The 13,747-nt window shown below is 44.4% G+C and overlaps 4 protein-coding genes across 7 annotated transcripts; 3 read left to right on the top strand and 1 right to left on the bottom strand.

The window, feature by feature from the left end:
- Positions 1-566: 566 nt before the first annotated feature.
- On the top strand, positions 567-2,171 carry LOC9631197 (pentatricopeptide repeat-containing protein At4g02750). The gene has a single exon (XM_024664147.1). The coding sequence runs from the start codon at positions 567-569 to the stop codon at positions 2,169-2,171; it is 1,605 nt and encodes a 534-aa protein (XP_024519915.1).
- LOC9630998 lies at positions 2,119-5,205 on the top strand. Of its 4 annotated transcripts, none has more exons than XM_024664122.1 (16): positions 2,119-2,413; positions 2,477-2,569; positions 2,626-2,769; positions 2,819-2,926; positions 2,975-3,026; positions 3,077-3,177; positions 3,229-3,321; positions 3,371-3,514; positions 3,567-3,674; positions 3,721-3,772; positions 3,824-4,332; positions 4,394-4,432; positions 4,495-4,537; positions 4,591-4,638; positions 4,687-4,775; positions 4,841-5,205. In XM_024664122.1, the coding sequence occupies exons 1-13, from the start codon at positions 2,177-2,179 to the stop codon at positions 4,519-4,521; spliced, it is 1,707 nt and encodes a 568-aa protein (XP_024519890.1). In that variant the 5' UTR covers positions 2,119-2,176; the 3' UTR covers positions 4,522-4,537; positions 4,591-4,638; positions 4,687-4,775; positions 4,841-5,205. The 4 variants fall into 4 exon arrangements, with proteins under 4 accessions (XP_024519890.1, XP_024519889.1, XP_002990328.2 ...); XM_024664123.1 differs by having other exon boundaries at positions 2,120-2,257; positions 2,312-2,413; positions 4,687-5,205; XM_024664121.1 differs by having other exon boundaries at positions 4,687-5,205.
- On the bottom strand, positions 5,062-6,098 carry LOC112342389 (putative germin-like protein 2-1). The gene has a single exon (XM_024664125.1). It carries the CDS (start codon positions 6,024-6,026, stop codon positions 5,247-5,249), a length of 780 nt encoding a protein of 259 aa, XP_024519893.1. The 5' UTR covers positions 6,027-6,098; the 3' UTR covers positions 5,062-5,246.
- Positions 6,099-6,258: 160 nt separating this feature from the next.
- Positions 6,259-7,199, top strand: LOC9630999 (phosphopantetheine adenylyltransferase 1). Its single transcript, XM_024664119.1, has 6 exons — positions 6,259-6,375; positions 6,441-6,512; positions 6,594-6,653; positions 6,733-6,827; positions 6,914-6,983; positions 7,032-7,199. The coding sequence occupies exons 1-6, from the start codon at positions 6,280-6,282 to the stop codon at positions 7,116-7,118; spliced, it is 480 nt and encodes a 159-aa protein (XP_024519887.1). The 5' UTR covers positions 6,259-6,279; the 3' UTR covers positions 7,119-7,199.
- Positions 7,200-13,747: the final 6,548 nt, after the last annotated feature.

Genomic DNA, 13,747 nt, shown 5'->3' on the forward strand with positions numbered 1-13,747 from the left:
AGACAAACTACCCGTCCGTACTTGAGCGAGCATGCCCGCATTTGAAGAATGTACGTTTTGGGCCGGCATTTTGTTCAAGACATCATACGCATCCTGAAAATGCCCAACTTTGGCATAAGCAGTAACAAGGCTGGTCCAGGACGCAATGTCCTTTGCTGGACTCTTATCGAAATAATGCTTTGCTCGATCATATAAAAGCTCGCGGGAAAAAACACTTATAATCCCGTTCCAAGAAACGATATCTTTCTCTGGCATCCCATCAAACAGCGCTTCCACGTTTTGCAAATGCCCAATGTCGGCATAAGCAAGAAAAAGCGCGGTCCACGAAACAGCATTTCTCTGAGGCATTATTTCAAAAGCTCGTGTCGCTCGATCGATTAGTCGCGCTCGCAAAAGCCCCGTAATTAGTATGTTCCAGGAGAAAACGTTTCTGTGCGATGTCTTGGAAAACTCAAGCTCCGCTTCAAGAATTCGCCCATGAAGAAAGAAGTGCTGGATTAGCAGATTAGAGCGATAAGTAGCTTCGCGAGTAGCCATTCCATTGCTAAGTCTTACTAACTTCCCGGATGGCTATAGCTCCACCAAAGGATACTTTCTCGTGGAATTTGATGCTCTCAAGGTCATCTAGCATCGAAGATGCCGAGAACATCTTTTATTCCATGCCACATCGTGACATTGTGTCATGGAATACCATGCTATCGCTACTTGCCCGGCACAGCCATCACGACAAAGCCATGTCCACATTCCAGGCTATGCCGTACCACAACCAAATCTCATGGACCACGATGCTTCTAGTATATGCTGAGGGTGGGAATCTTCTCCAGACGCAGCGCCTCTTTGCGCAGATGCCACATCGGGATCTTATTTCCTGGAATGCCCTGCTCGGAGCATATACCCAAACAGGGCATATTCTCGAGGCTATTAGACTCTTTGAAAGAATGCCTCTGTGGAATCTCGTGTCGTACACAAGCATCCTGACATTGTATGGGCAGAGCGCGAATCTTTTCCAAGCCAGAGACGTGTTTGAGAATATGCCCGAGCATAGCATCGTCACGTGGAACTCCATGCTAGCGGCATATGCCCGTGTCGGGCATCTAGACGATGCGTGGACTACGTTCGAGAATATGCCCCAAACGGATCTCTTTACGTGGACCACCTTGTTAGTAGCCTGCTGCGAAAGTGGGAACATAGAACATGCCAAGAAAGTCTATGAGAAGATGCCAGAGGGATGCGTTGTGGCCTGGAATGCGATGGTGTCGGCCCTTGCCGAGAACGGGCATCTGGAAGATGCCGCGCGCGTGTTTGAGAATATGCCCGAGCACAGCATCGTTTCTTGGACCGCTATGGTTACGGCTTATTCTCGCAATGGCTTGCTAGAGCACGCGACAAGGGTTTTCGATCTAATGCCGCATCACAACACGGTGGCGCTCAATGCGATGCTGGATGCCTACTCGTCGAGCGGCCACTGCGATCACGCCAAGCGCTTCTTCGATCGCATGCCACAGCGGAATCAGGTCTCCTGGAACACGATTCTGTGCGCGTTCTTGCGGAGCGGGCAGATCGACGAGGCCAGATCGCTGTTCTTCGGCATGCCGCGGGACGAAATATCGTGGACGGCGCTCCTCGCCGCCACTGCGCAGCTAGGTCGTCTCGCCGCGGCCAAGAAGCTCTTTGATTCCATGCCGGAGCCTGGGATTGTGTCACAGGGGGCAATGCTGGCCGGATTCGCGAGCAGCGGCCATTCCACCGCGGTGATCGATCGATTTCATGAGATTCAGATGGTGCTGGAGCCGCGCCCGCTCTCCTTCCTCGCCGTGCTCATCGCTTGCAATCACACAGGCAAGACGTTCAAAGGGAGGAGCTACTTCGTGTCGATGGCGATGGATCACGGCCTTCGGCCGAGCAAGCAGCACTACTGCTGCGTGGTGGATCTCCTGGGCCGGGCAGGGCATCTGGATTTCGCCGAGGAGCTCATCGCGAGCATGCCATTCGAGCCAAATATTCTCGAGTGGACGTGCTTGCTGGGGGCGTGTCGAAGCTACAAGGATTCTTGCCGTGAATCACGTGTGATGCAGCGAGTGATGGAGCTCGATCCACGGATGGGAGGCGGAGAGGCAGCGTCGGTGCTTCTCTCGAGCATCCATTTCATGGCTGGGCGGCTTAAATCTTAGGGTTTATGGGCAAGAACAGGTTCTACGCTGTGCGCCAAGGCCGCCAGCCGGGAATCTACACATCGTGGATGGAATGCCGGAAACAGGTGGGGATTTTGGAGAGAAATCGTTTCGCGATGCTCATGAGCGATGCTTTCCAGGTCGATGGATTCGCCATGGCCGAGTACAAGAGCTTCTCTTTGAAAAGCGAGGCCAAGCTTTATCTTTCATCTCTCCAGCCCCAGCAAAACTCTAAGAACAAGGTATTTTCGATCCAAATGTTGCCTAGAGAATGACTTGGGTGGATTTTTTTCTTTTTTTTCCAGCTTGTTCATCTTCTCCAGTATGATGGTGCTTCTAAAGGCAATCCTGGAAAAGCTGGTGCTGGAGCATTGCTACGTGATCCGGACGGCTCAGTGGTTTGTAACATTGCGGTCCATGGTATTTGTAGTTTAAGAATGCGGGAGTTTTGCAGCTCCAGGAGCTGAGAATTGGCCTTGGCACCGCGACGAACAACTTTGCGGAGTATCAGGGACTCATTTTGGGATTGAAAGGAGCGTTGGCGCAAAACGTTACTCGTATTCGTGTCCAAGGGGACTCCAATCTCGTTTGCAAGCAGGTACGAGTGATGTCAAACAGGCATTTTTTTCTAAGATTTTGAAGGAAAGGTAGCTGGCATATGGAAAGTAAACAAGGACACTCTCAAGCCATTACACGCAGAAGCGCAATCGCTGTCGAAGAAGTTTACTGAGTTCACTATAGAGCACGTCGTACGGGTAATTGGTTTTTTGATCTCTTGGTTCAAACAGTAACATACCTTGCAGGAACTCAATAGTGCTGCAGACGATCTTGCGAATAAGGCCATCGATCTTAAACGTACGTCTCTAATGTTCTTTGCTGCCCTTCACTTACCCGAGATCCCTCAGCGCAAGAGGTTGTGAAAGATGTAAAATGTATAAAGCTACAGATCTCCGAGCCATCTCATCAGATCACCACTAAGAAAAACAAGAAAGAAGTTACTGAAGAGGTACATGAGTCATCTTATTGGAAATAGTCTCATTTTTCCGTGTTATGGCAGTCTGTCTATGTGCTTGCGTACGATGGAGCTTCTAAAGGAAATCCTGGGAAAGCTGGTGCTGGAGCGCTGCTGCGCAATCCGAAGGGCTCAGTCGTATGCAAAAGCTAATTCCTGTTTCCCTTTCAAACAAGCTAGTCTGCAGATTGAAAAACTGTACATGGGACTAGGCACAGCGACAAACAATGTTGCAGAGTATGAGGCTCTCATACTCGGACTACAGGCAGCACTCGACCGGAACGTGACTAGCATTCAAGTATTTGGGGATTCCAACCTCGTTTGCAAGCAGGTATCGTCCATGTTCTAAACTTTAAGCCGTGCGTGACTCGAATTTTCCGAAGGTAGCAGGAGAATGGGCTGTGAGACATGAAGGCTTGAGAGCATTGCACGCGCAAGTACAGGCTCTTTCGATGCAGTTCACCACGTTCAGTATTCATCACGTTGACAGGGTATTACCTCTTTCTTTCTGGTATTCTACTCTCAAGTATGACTTAGGAAATGAACACTGAAGCGGACGCACTTGCAAACAAAGGAATCACTTTGCCATGTAGGTCTTCTCTTTAACCTTTCACGCTGCTAAAGTAATGCTTATATTCAGGCAGGACAATCGTAACGAGACCAACAAGAAAATCACCTCCTCACCAGCAACATCAAGTGGCAGAGTCTTCAACTGAAATGAGCGCATTAACTCCTGACACTACAAGTACCGTAGAGGTTGGCAGTGCTGTTGCAAGGAAACTATCCACAAGAAGGAAGACAACGCAAGGGGAGAATGCGGAGCCTGTTGGACCTGACGCCTCAGATAAAGCTGGTGCAAATGCGAAGAGCCAATCGAAAAGAAACTCTGCAAAAAACATCAACAACAAAACCAACGCACAAAACTCCGAGACAATTCAGAGGAAAGTAATGGTTGCAACGAGGACGGAAGCTTTAACACAGCAAACATGCGTTACGAAAAACGTAATGGACGCTGCTGTTGGGAGGTACGTCACAGTGGACGCAGCGCGCGGTAATCAAGTCCCAAGCAAACCATCGACTACTAAGGTTTCTTACAAGTCATACCACAGCTACTCGACAATTTTCTCCAGATTTCCTACGAGGCCCGCGGTAACGTGTTTAATGCTTTATCTACTCCTTGACGTTCACCTTTTGTTTCTTTGTTGTCAAGGCCTGCATTTCTGTTTTCAGGAGCCTCTCTACAATTGCAGTGAGTGACAAACCTGTCTCTTTCTAGCTGAATTATCCTAAACTTTTGGAGTTGTGTCACAGGCTGTCGCACTAGTGAGGCGCTTTTGACCTCATCCGTTTGAAGGTTTGTGCTTATGCTGTTGTGGAACTGTTTTGATTCCCGTCGATCGTGGCCAGACGGCAGCTCTCGGTTTTGTATGCATGGCTTGCAGCTCCAGCTTTGTCGTAAGTCGGCTTTGTTTTCGTCACTGTTGGTCTAATCCAATCATGCAGGCCAGTCGTAAGCGTCCAATTGTTTCCTGTGACCAAGACGAGACCCGAGACCAGCCGCGACAAAAAACATCCGGCATGCCGCACCACAGGTACGGTTTTGAGGAAAAAGGAAGAAAAAGGGTAACGAGGTCGTGTCGTTGTGGACCCTCTTCAGATCCATGAAATGGACTTGCGAGCTGGACCCTGTTGTGCGTTTCTTTCAAGCAGTTATTTCGTTGAGTTTTACAGTGCAAGACTTACAGGGACCAGATGGTGAAACATCTAATCACTTGTCTACCTTGAAACCGAAACATTACGATTGCTCGGCCACTAAACCATGCCGCTCGATGGATGAGATCACGTTATGACATACGAGACAATGAGCGAAACTTGGAAGACAAACGAAAACTTATATAGTATTATCAAAAGACATTATCAAAAGACAAGGACGCGAAAAAACGCGAAATGCCCGAGCAAGGCATCCGAAAGAGGAAGAGCACGGCAAAGAGGACCACCAAAACCAAAAAGAAAAAGAAAAAGGAACGAACGAGGTACGAGAAAAGTCACTCTTTTCACTTGGCTCATGTCTTGCTGATCACTTCTTTCAGATGCTTGATCTCGCCATTGTCAACCTGGAAGGCAATCTCCAGCACCGCGTCCTCGATCGCCGGCATGGAAGCAAACACCGCCTTGGCAACCTGCGACGCTCCGGCGTTCTGGGACCCGAAAGCCGCGAGGCCAAACGCAGGAGAATCGCCCACATTGAGCTGGAAGTGGATGAGACCTTTGGGAAACACGAAGCTCTCACCGGCGGAGATGGTCTTGGCGAAGAGCTTGTTATCGGGGGCAGTGGTGACGAAGCCAACGTAGAGCTTTCCCTCGACCAGGAAGAGCAGCTCGGTGGCTCGCGGGTGGACGTGAGGAGGATTGAGGCCGCCGGGGGCGTAGTCGACGCGGGCACTGGAGACGCCCAGAGTGTTGAGGCCCGGGAAGCGAGCAGCGTTGGCGGTGGTGACGGCAGATCCCAGCTTGTTGGAGGTGTTGCCGGGCTTGGCGAGCGCGTTGGAGGAGAAGTGGTCCGGCGTGACCGCGGCACTGGGCAGGCAGACGAAGCCATTCACTTTGATGGTGGAGTTGACGTCGGCGACGCAGAAGTCCTGGAAGGGATCGGCATCGCCGCGGGCGATTTGGGCGGAGAATGCCGCGAGGATGGACAAGAGGAGCAAGAATTGGGCTGGAGCCATACTTTCCACCGGAGCTCTGGATTTGATGATCTTCCTCTTGGGCAGCGCGCGATGGATCCCTAGGAGACCTCTGGCGGTGTGAGGCCGTGAAGGGGAATTTATTTGAGCGGTGGGCATGGTGTCGCGAGACGGAGCTGGGTTTTAAAAATCAGATTTTTAATCGCAATCTCTCCACAGTGTTTGATCTTCTACACTAGTGTCAATCGCCCGAAGAAACAGAGACTGCCATTAGCGCTACCTACCTTTTAGAAACTTTTTACCGCAAGCGAAAATGATGAGGTGGCTTTGTGACTAAGCAAGATCTGGTCCACCTCAGCAACTTCAATGGCCACGTAAGCTTACACTTGGGAGTTTAGGGTTTGATTGGGCGATGGTGCTCGCCGTCACGAAGGATGGCGCGTATGCTGCCGTGGTTCTGGGCGGCACGTTTGATCGGCTCCACGGCGGCCACAAGATGCTCTTGAAGGTGAGCCAGCGAATTTTGCTAGCCGTGGTGTGGAAATCGGATCAGGGCTTGGGTTTTTGTCCAAGGCAGCGGCAGAGCTCGCGCGCGAGAGGGTTGTGGTGGGGATCAGCGATGGGCCAATGCTAGAGAACAAAGAGGTAAGATTTACTCCATTCTCTTCTCTCGTCTCATCTGCTATTTAATCTATCTTTTTTTTTTTCGTTTTGCTCTTGCGCTAGTTCGCGCATTTGATCGAGCCTTACGAGAAGAGGAGCAATGCAGTCAAGGAGTTTATCAAGGTCCAGTCTTCTTGCTACATTTCTCATGGCTAACTTACTTCGTTTGTTTTTTCTTTCGTGTTTTTCGTCCTCTTTGCAGTCTGTGAAGCCGGATCTAGAAGTCCAAACTGAGCCAATACATGACCCGTATGGTCCATCCATAGTCGACGAGGCACTCGAGGCCATTGTTGTAAGGTACAAGACGACGCTTTCGTTTTGTGTTATATCTCGTAAAACTGTACCTTTTTGTGTCTTTGCGTTTGTGTTTTCTCGGTATTCAGTCAAGAGACTCTGGGCGGAGGACTTGCTGTCAATAAGAAACGAGCTGAACGAGGCCTTTCCCAACTCAAGGCTAGTACAAATCTTTTCTGGGTTTTCCATGACGAGATTTGTCAGCAGGTTGAAGTCGTGGATCTGTTCATACTAGATGGAGGCGCGGAGAAACTGAGCTCCACGTTTCTGAGAAAGTTAGAAGCGGAGGCATAGCATTTACCATGATATCTGTTTTCTCTCATCGCTCGAGAGAACAAAATAAAAAATAAAAAGGTTTCAGTGACTTGTTTGCTATCAAACTTCTGGGAAGGTGCAAATTATGATTCTGCTGAAACATAGAAACGCTTCTAAACACTCAAGGACTTGCCAGAGTTTTAAGTTGTCACCAATGAAAACGAAACTGACACCCTTTGCTCACATACATAGCCTGTAAGTAGACTTGCCATTGATCCAGATTTTCTTCCTTGAGTACAGATTTCTTCTGGACTAAAGTTTACTTCTGAGATTTTTGGTCACTTAAGAGTGTACATACGCACTCAACTTGAGTACATGTAAGGGAATGATGAAGTGGCTTTCATCTGTGACCACATTAACTTTATTGTATAGTAAAAGAACATTTAATCTAGATACCTAAACTTAATTATATATATATATATATATATATATATATATATATATATATATATATATATATATATATATATATATATATATATATATATATAATGTTAAATTTTATTTATAAAAACACAGATTTTCTCCTCCAGCCGTCATAGAGCTTGTGAAGCAGAAAACATTCCTGGACGAGGCAGCTGCTGATGGCAAGGATGATCTTTCCTGGGAAGAGGCTGTGGAGCTTGCAAGTCAGCTGTATTATACTTATTTATTCATTTAATTAGTACTTTATTTATTTATATAAGAAACACAAGTTCATAACTAAATAAAAAAGTATGTATAATTTTAGATTTATATATTTACTATTGTAATTTTTCTTATTATAAATCTTTGTTTAACTTATAAGACTGAAGGTGTTGATGTTGATTGTATGAATAACGATTAGGAAAAACTTATGAGTTGTTGTCTATATGTTTATTATAATAAGTATGGAAGAAAAGTAAATATTTTTATTGATTTGTTATTTCAAGAAGAAATTGATCCAATACTATCCTAGATATTTTAATTTTCTTATAAATCTGGTACAATACCAACTTATAGTATTTCCAGGTTTAGCAAAATATGTAAAAAAATGTGATTGGTCATTTATAGGTTGCTATCAGCATATAAATCATATTACTGTTGAATTTTTTTCTTTTGAATCCATTAAATAAAACTCTCAAATTATATATATATATATATATATATATATATATATATATATATATATATAAAAGTAACATATTAAATCATTTCACTATTAAATCAGTTTCTTAACAACCTATATCCAAGAAATTTATTAATAACTATAAAACAATTAAAAAACAAAATATTTAAAGACCCTGAGAAGAGCAACTGTAAAATATACTGAACTATAATGTATTTTATTAAATCAAGTGAAAACTTAGAACATAGTAAAAGCATATAAAAAAATTAACCCTATAAGCATATAATATAGGGATTCAGTCAATTAACATGGGTTTTTCTTCTAGTTAAACACTAATGATTTTAAATGTATAATCAGAATAATGAATATACAATATGCTATGGTGATTATAGTGATTGTATGACTATAGACTGTGCTACTTGTGAACTCATTTTTTACTTTCTGTTTTTTAGCCTTTAACATCTTTAGTGAGCTCTTTTTTATGAGAAATTCTTTGCTTAACTTAAATTCTGTAATTATTTTATAATTAGTGTTTTGATCCAAGAAATATTTAAGATGAACCTAAACAAGGAATTTGTATCTAATCCTTTTTATCGAAGCCATACCATCCTAGATATTAAAAAGACCTCATAGTGCAAATATCAGCCTAGCAATGCTTTTCCAGCCTTTTGACAATATAGATTAGTTTCTTTCTACTTCTTAGCAGCAATGTCATGTCAAGTAAAGAGCCACTAACAAGTGAGATATAAAATAAGTGCATGAACATCCAGCTTGCAATGCATTATAGATGCTGATATATGATCTTTGAAACACAGGTACTTTGGATATTATGGTAAATATACACTATTGATATAAAAAAGACCCAACAGATGGCAGTGGTTAGATTTATTACTCTAAAATACACTTAAATAATGTTGAACTAATTATCCTTTATTATTCCCTATTTATTATTCTCCAAATGAGATTTTTATAATTTAAAAATCCCCTACACTCACTTCTAGCCTTTGGTGAAGGTCAAGCAAAATGTTTATGAACTTGCACATCTAGAGAAGAATTGGGAAGAGCTCTTGGCTGAGTTTATACAAATTGAGCACAAAATTCAACATACAAGGTCTTCAAAGTAAGAAACTAGTATGCAAAGTTTTCAAAGTGGCTAGAGACTATAATAGAAATTTCTGTTCATGAATATAAGTTTCTTATTGCATGCTTTATTTTTCTCAATCACACATATGTTTCTTTTGCAATGAACAAAAATCCAAATGACATGATTTATAATATTGCAAAATTGAGGCTTCTATACAAGTAATAAATAGAAACTCTAGAGTTTCTCAATATTTTCTTGATGAACAGAAAGAAAAGATTGCTAAAAGTATTTGAGAATATAATGAGAAGGGTTGTTTACATCACATAAACTATAGGTGAAGGTGAGAAGTTCTTGGCACTGCATATTGGTGATGATTTAGTGTAAACAATTAAATTTTCCATTTTACTTTAATCACTTAATCACATCTCCAACCACTTGGAGGAATAATCTTTACAAGTCTTATTTTGGACTTGACTTGTTAGCCTTATAAATGGCATATATGCCATTTAACCTTTGCACTTGTTATAAATGCTCCACATATCTGATCCTATGATCAACCCCCCAAATATACTATCGACATATCAACCTATTACACTAAGGCCATATTTATTTACCCTTGCCTTATTAGTAATCCTAGACCACCCGTGCTATAGTCCTATCCCTCAAAGACTAGGCCATCCATCCATGAGTGGTCATCTCAAAACTACTCCTTAGCATTTTTAAGAGACCTAGAGACATAAGGAATAATCTTCTCCAACATCCCTTTTTTGATCCTCACCAAATCCCACTCCATCCTCGGCTATATTTGCCAACACTATTATTGGGCTAGGGCTTGAAGGCTCAACCACTACGTCCTATTGACTTCCAAGACTTCCTTGCTATATCACTATATCCTTAGTCATTACATAGGAAGACTACTCCTCTTCCTTTCCACAGTCTGGGATTTTGGGATAACATTTCAGAATACTATAAAGCTCTATTTTGTTAAAGTGGGAATTGTCATTATCCCACTTGTAAAATAAGGTTTCCAAACCTTTATATAGTATATAAATATAACAAAATTCAACTGCATTGAGGCACATGCCATTTTATTTTAAACAAGGAAATGTCTACTCAATCACTTCTCCTCCCCCTGCCACTGCTTCACCTCTCTCTTCTCCTTGTCATCGTCGTCCAATTTCTTTCCATCCTTTTAATATTGGCTCAGTTGCTCCGAGTCTAGGTGGAGCCCAAGTCCCCATTCAATCTTTACTTTCCCATTATTAATAAAACAACTTCGTAGACTTCCAATAACATACTGTAACACTTCTAGTATAATGCAAATCCTCTCAAAGAATTGTCTTTTAATATTAATACAATGGCATGGAACCCCATGCCATAATAAGTTACATTTTTAAATAAATACATGCCATCTCAGACTGTTATTTTTTGCCTCTAACGCCTATACAATAATCTTGAAATTTCATCACTCTCCACACTATCAGGATTTAAACCCAATAGTAATGCCATCTCTTCTCTAATACGTCCACGCTCATGTTCAGTGGTCGAAGAACCCATCCGGTTGAGCAGATTATGGAGATGCGGATAGTGCTTGGCTAGACAATATACATGCCATAAATGATGACTGGTGTCTGTCCGATCAAATGGCTTCTGATATACCGTTCCATCTGCCATTTGGTTGATTTCTGCAGCCACCTCCTGGACTGGCCGGTTCTCTATCACCATCGCTCCAAGCCGTTTTGCAAGGTCCCCCAGAACATACGGTTTCTTCTCCCTAGTTTCCATACTGCAAGAGATGGGGTGCACTGCATATGTGTGCGTGTTCGCTGCAGTTTTAATCGGCGAGTCATCGATGATGAGGATTTCACTTGAGCTAGCAGTCTGGTTCATCACTATAGCCTCTGGCTTGACGAAGATGGGCTTGCTACCCCTCACATGGACCATAGTCAAGCAATCCTCCTGCGTTAGGAGAAAGTCAAATGGTAATATTACTCGCGTCTGATCGTGCATCATCTGTAGCAACGTTAATGCATTGTGGCGCATCATGGATGTCCAAACTCCCAATTGCAAATTGAACCCGGCCCTCTGTTTTAAGTGTCGCATGGTCATTATTAGATCCCGCAGTTTCTCCCGTGTGATTAATGTGAATCTGTCTCTTTTGACCAACTTGCGACCGCAGGCTTTGGAGGGTGCAATGACATTCGAGGACGAGCCACGCTCATGGGAGAAAAGGACACCATTCAGATAAAAAACGATACAGTACCTTCGCCGTGACTCTGAAATGAAGTGCGTCAGCATAAAAAATGGTACAAGTCAATTTTACCATCTACAATATTAGCGAATGTTGCTCCCGATGGTCGTTGAGAGGGTTTTGGTTGAGGAAATGTGAAGGGCGGAAATACTCTCCTCTGCAATGTGGGGTCAATTGCATCCGATGGCGTGTGGGCACATGCCATTTCAGCTGTAGACTCTGGTACAACTGGCTCAATAGTGGCATGGGGTGGTTCCGATGGCATGTGATCACACGCCATTTCAGCTGGTGCCTCCGTTGGCAAAGTGGACATGACCGAACAGGCAGCAGGGGCGGTGTAGGGAGGTTCCAACGGCGCGTAGTCAGACGATTGGGCACACGTTGAGTCCGTTGGAAATGAGGATACGACCGGCTCGGCGGCTGGGGCGGCCTCATGTGGGTCCAATGGCGCTTGGTCACCGTCAGGATGATACATGGACAAGATTGACTCAGTGGTATGGGCAGCATCAAGTGGAGCGTGGTCAGCTTGCTTGGCGTTGATATGGATAGTAGCCTCCACCAGCTCTGATGACTCTTGCAGCCAAGTAGAGTCCACTGGCGGATCCATATGCATGTCCAAATATCTCCCTTCGATTGAGATGGTATCCTCCCGTGCTACTAAAAACAAACTCATTAGCACATTGAATCGACTATACTGTATTTACCATCAACTGCTATTGAGGAACTAGGACCGATATCACTTGAGCGCACTGCTGATTCTGAAGGATTGGACATACGTTTCGACCCTTGCTTGGCACTATCCTTCCTCGACACTAAAGGCTAGAGTTTGTAAATTCAACTGAATAATCTCTACTTACCATTTGCTCTGCGACCTACATGGACAATGTTAGAAATGGTAAAAGGTTAGGAATGGATGTATTATTATTTACCTGATGGTTTGTCTTGTATGACCTTCCTCCGCCGCTCTTTGGCCACCTCAGGCTGGCCATCGTCGTCATCATCGTCGTCGTCGTTATTGTGATCGTCACCATTGTGAGGACCATCCAAGTCCTCTTCGTCCTCCTCTTCTTTGTCCTCCTCTTCGTCCTTCTGCTCTTCCTGCTCATTATCTTTCTCTGGCTCCTCATCCCCCTCCTGCATTTCTTCCATAAGCTGCTCAGGCTGGATGGCTTGTTCTTCCAGGACCATCTTGGGAAAATCATCTGGCCGAGTCTCCATCTCAAAATACAAGACATCCATAGCCTGTTTTAGTGCGTGACCTAGGACCGTATCCTCACCCGACTGTGTTAACATGGTTTCTGCACGTTCTTGCACCCTTCGAAGACGATGAGATGAGAAAAACGTGGCCCTGCCTTGAAAAGCTTCCCTCATCCATTGTACCTCTCCATTGAGATTGGGGAAGGGGAGTCCGCCATAGGAATCTGAGTCATGAGGTGGTGACTGCCTGCTTTCACTCAGCCCTTGATTTGCAATGAATGGCATGAGCACACACGCCATAACCGCGAGGCATTACCTATCATCTTTTCGTTGCCCTTCTTCCTTTTCGAATCAAACGCCTCTGATCTCGATGACTGTCCAACGTGCTTTCGCTTTTTATGACCACTGTCAGTTTGAGCTTAGCTGGTGCTTGCCTGTTTTGCCTTTGAAGAAGTTTCTCCTGCAAGGAATGGCATGAGACCACACGCCATTGCAAATATAATTTGTACCTCCTTTTTTCCTATTGCTTTTCTGTTTGTCCTTCTTCGATGTGCCACCAGTGCGCTTTTCAGTCCTCGTGTCTGAATATTCACAACGATCTATAATCAAAATGGCGTGAGGCCTCACGTGACCTTACCTTGTGCAGGTTGTGAGCTCGGCCCAACATGGGTATCTTCAACAGTAGCTGTTAACGCCGTTTCAGCATCTGGGGGTGGCCACGCTCCTGCATACAGAGCTTGTGAGATAACATTTAAACTTAAAGTGCGTACTCACCAGGTTCGCAGAGAAGATACTGTTTTTCTTTGGCAACTGTAATTATATGCTCCATTGAAGTCACCTCTTCAATGGAGTTTGTCACCGCAACACACGGGACACCCTTGAGTAGTGTGGCTCAAAAGAATAGTCCACCGCAGTTGTACTCGACAACGCATTTGCCCTTGGAGTCGGAAGCAGGTGACCCACCCGCTATTGCGTTGAAGACCCAGCTG

The sequence above is a fragment of the Selaginella moellendorffii genome, unplaced genomic scaffold, assembly GCF_000143415.4.
Source record: "Selaginella moellendorffii unplaced genomic scaffold, v1.0 SELMOscaffold_107, whole genome shotgun sequence".
NCBI classification, from domain to species: Eukaryota; Viridiplantae; Streptophyta; class Lycopodiopsida; order Selaginellales; family Selaginellaceae; genus Selaginella; species Selaginella moellendorffii.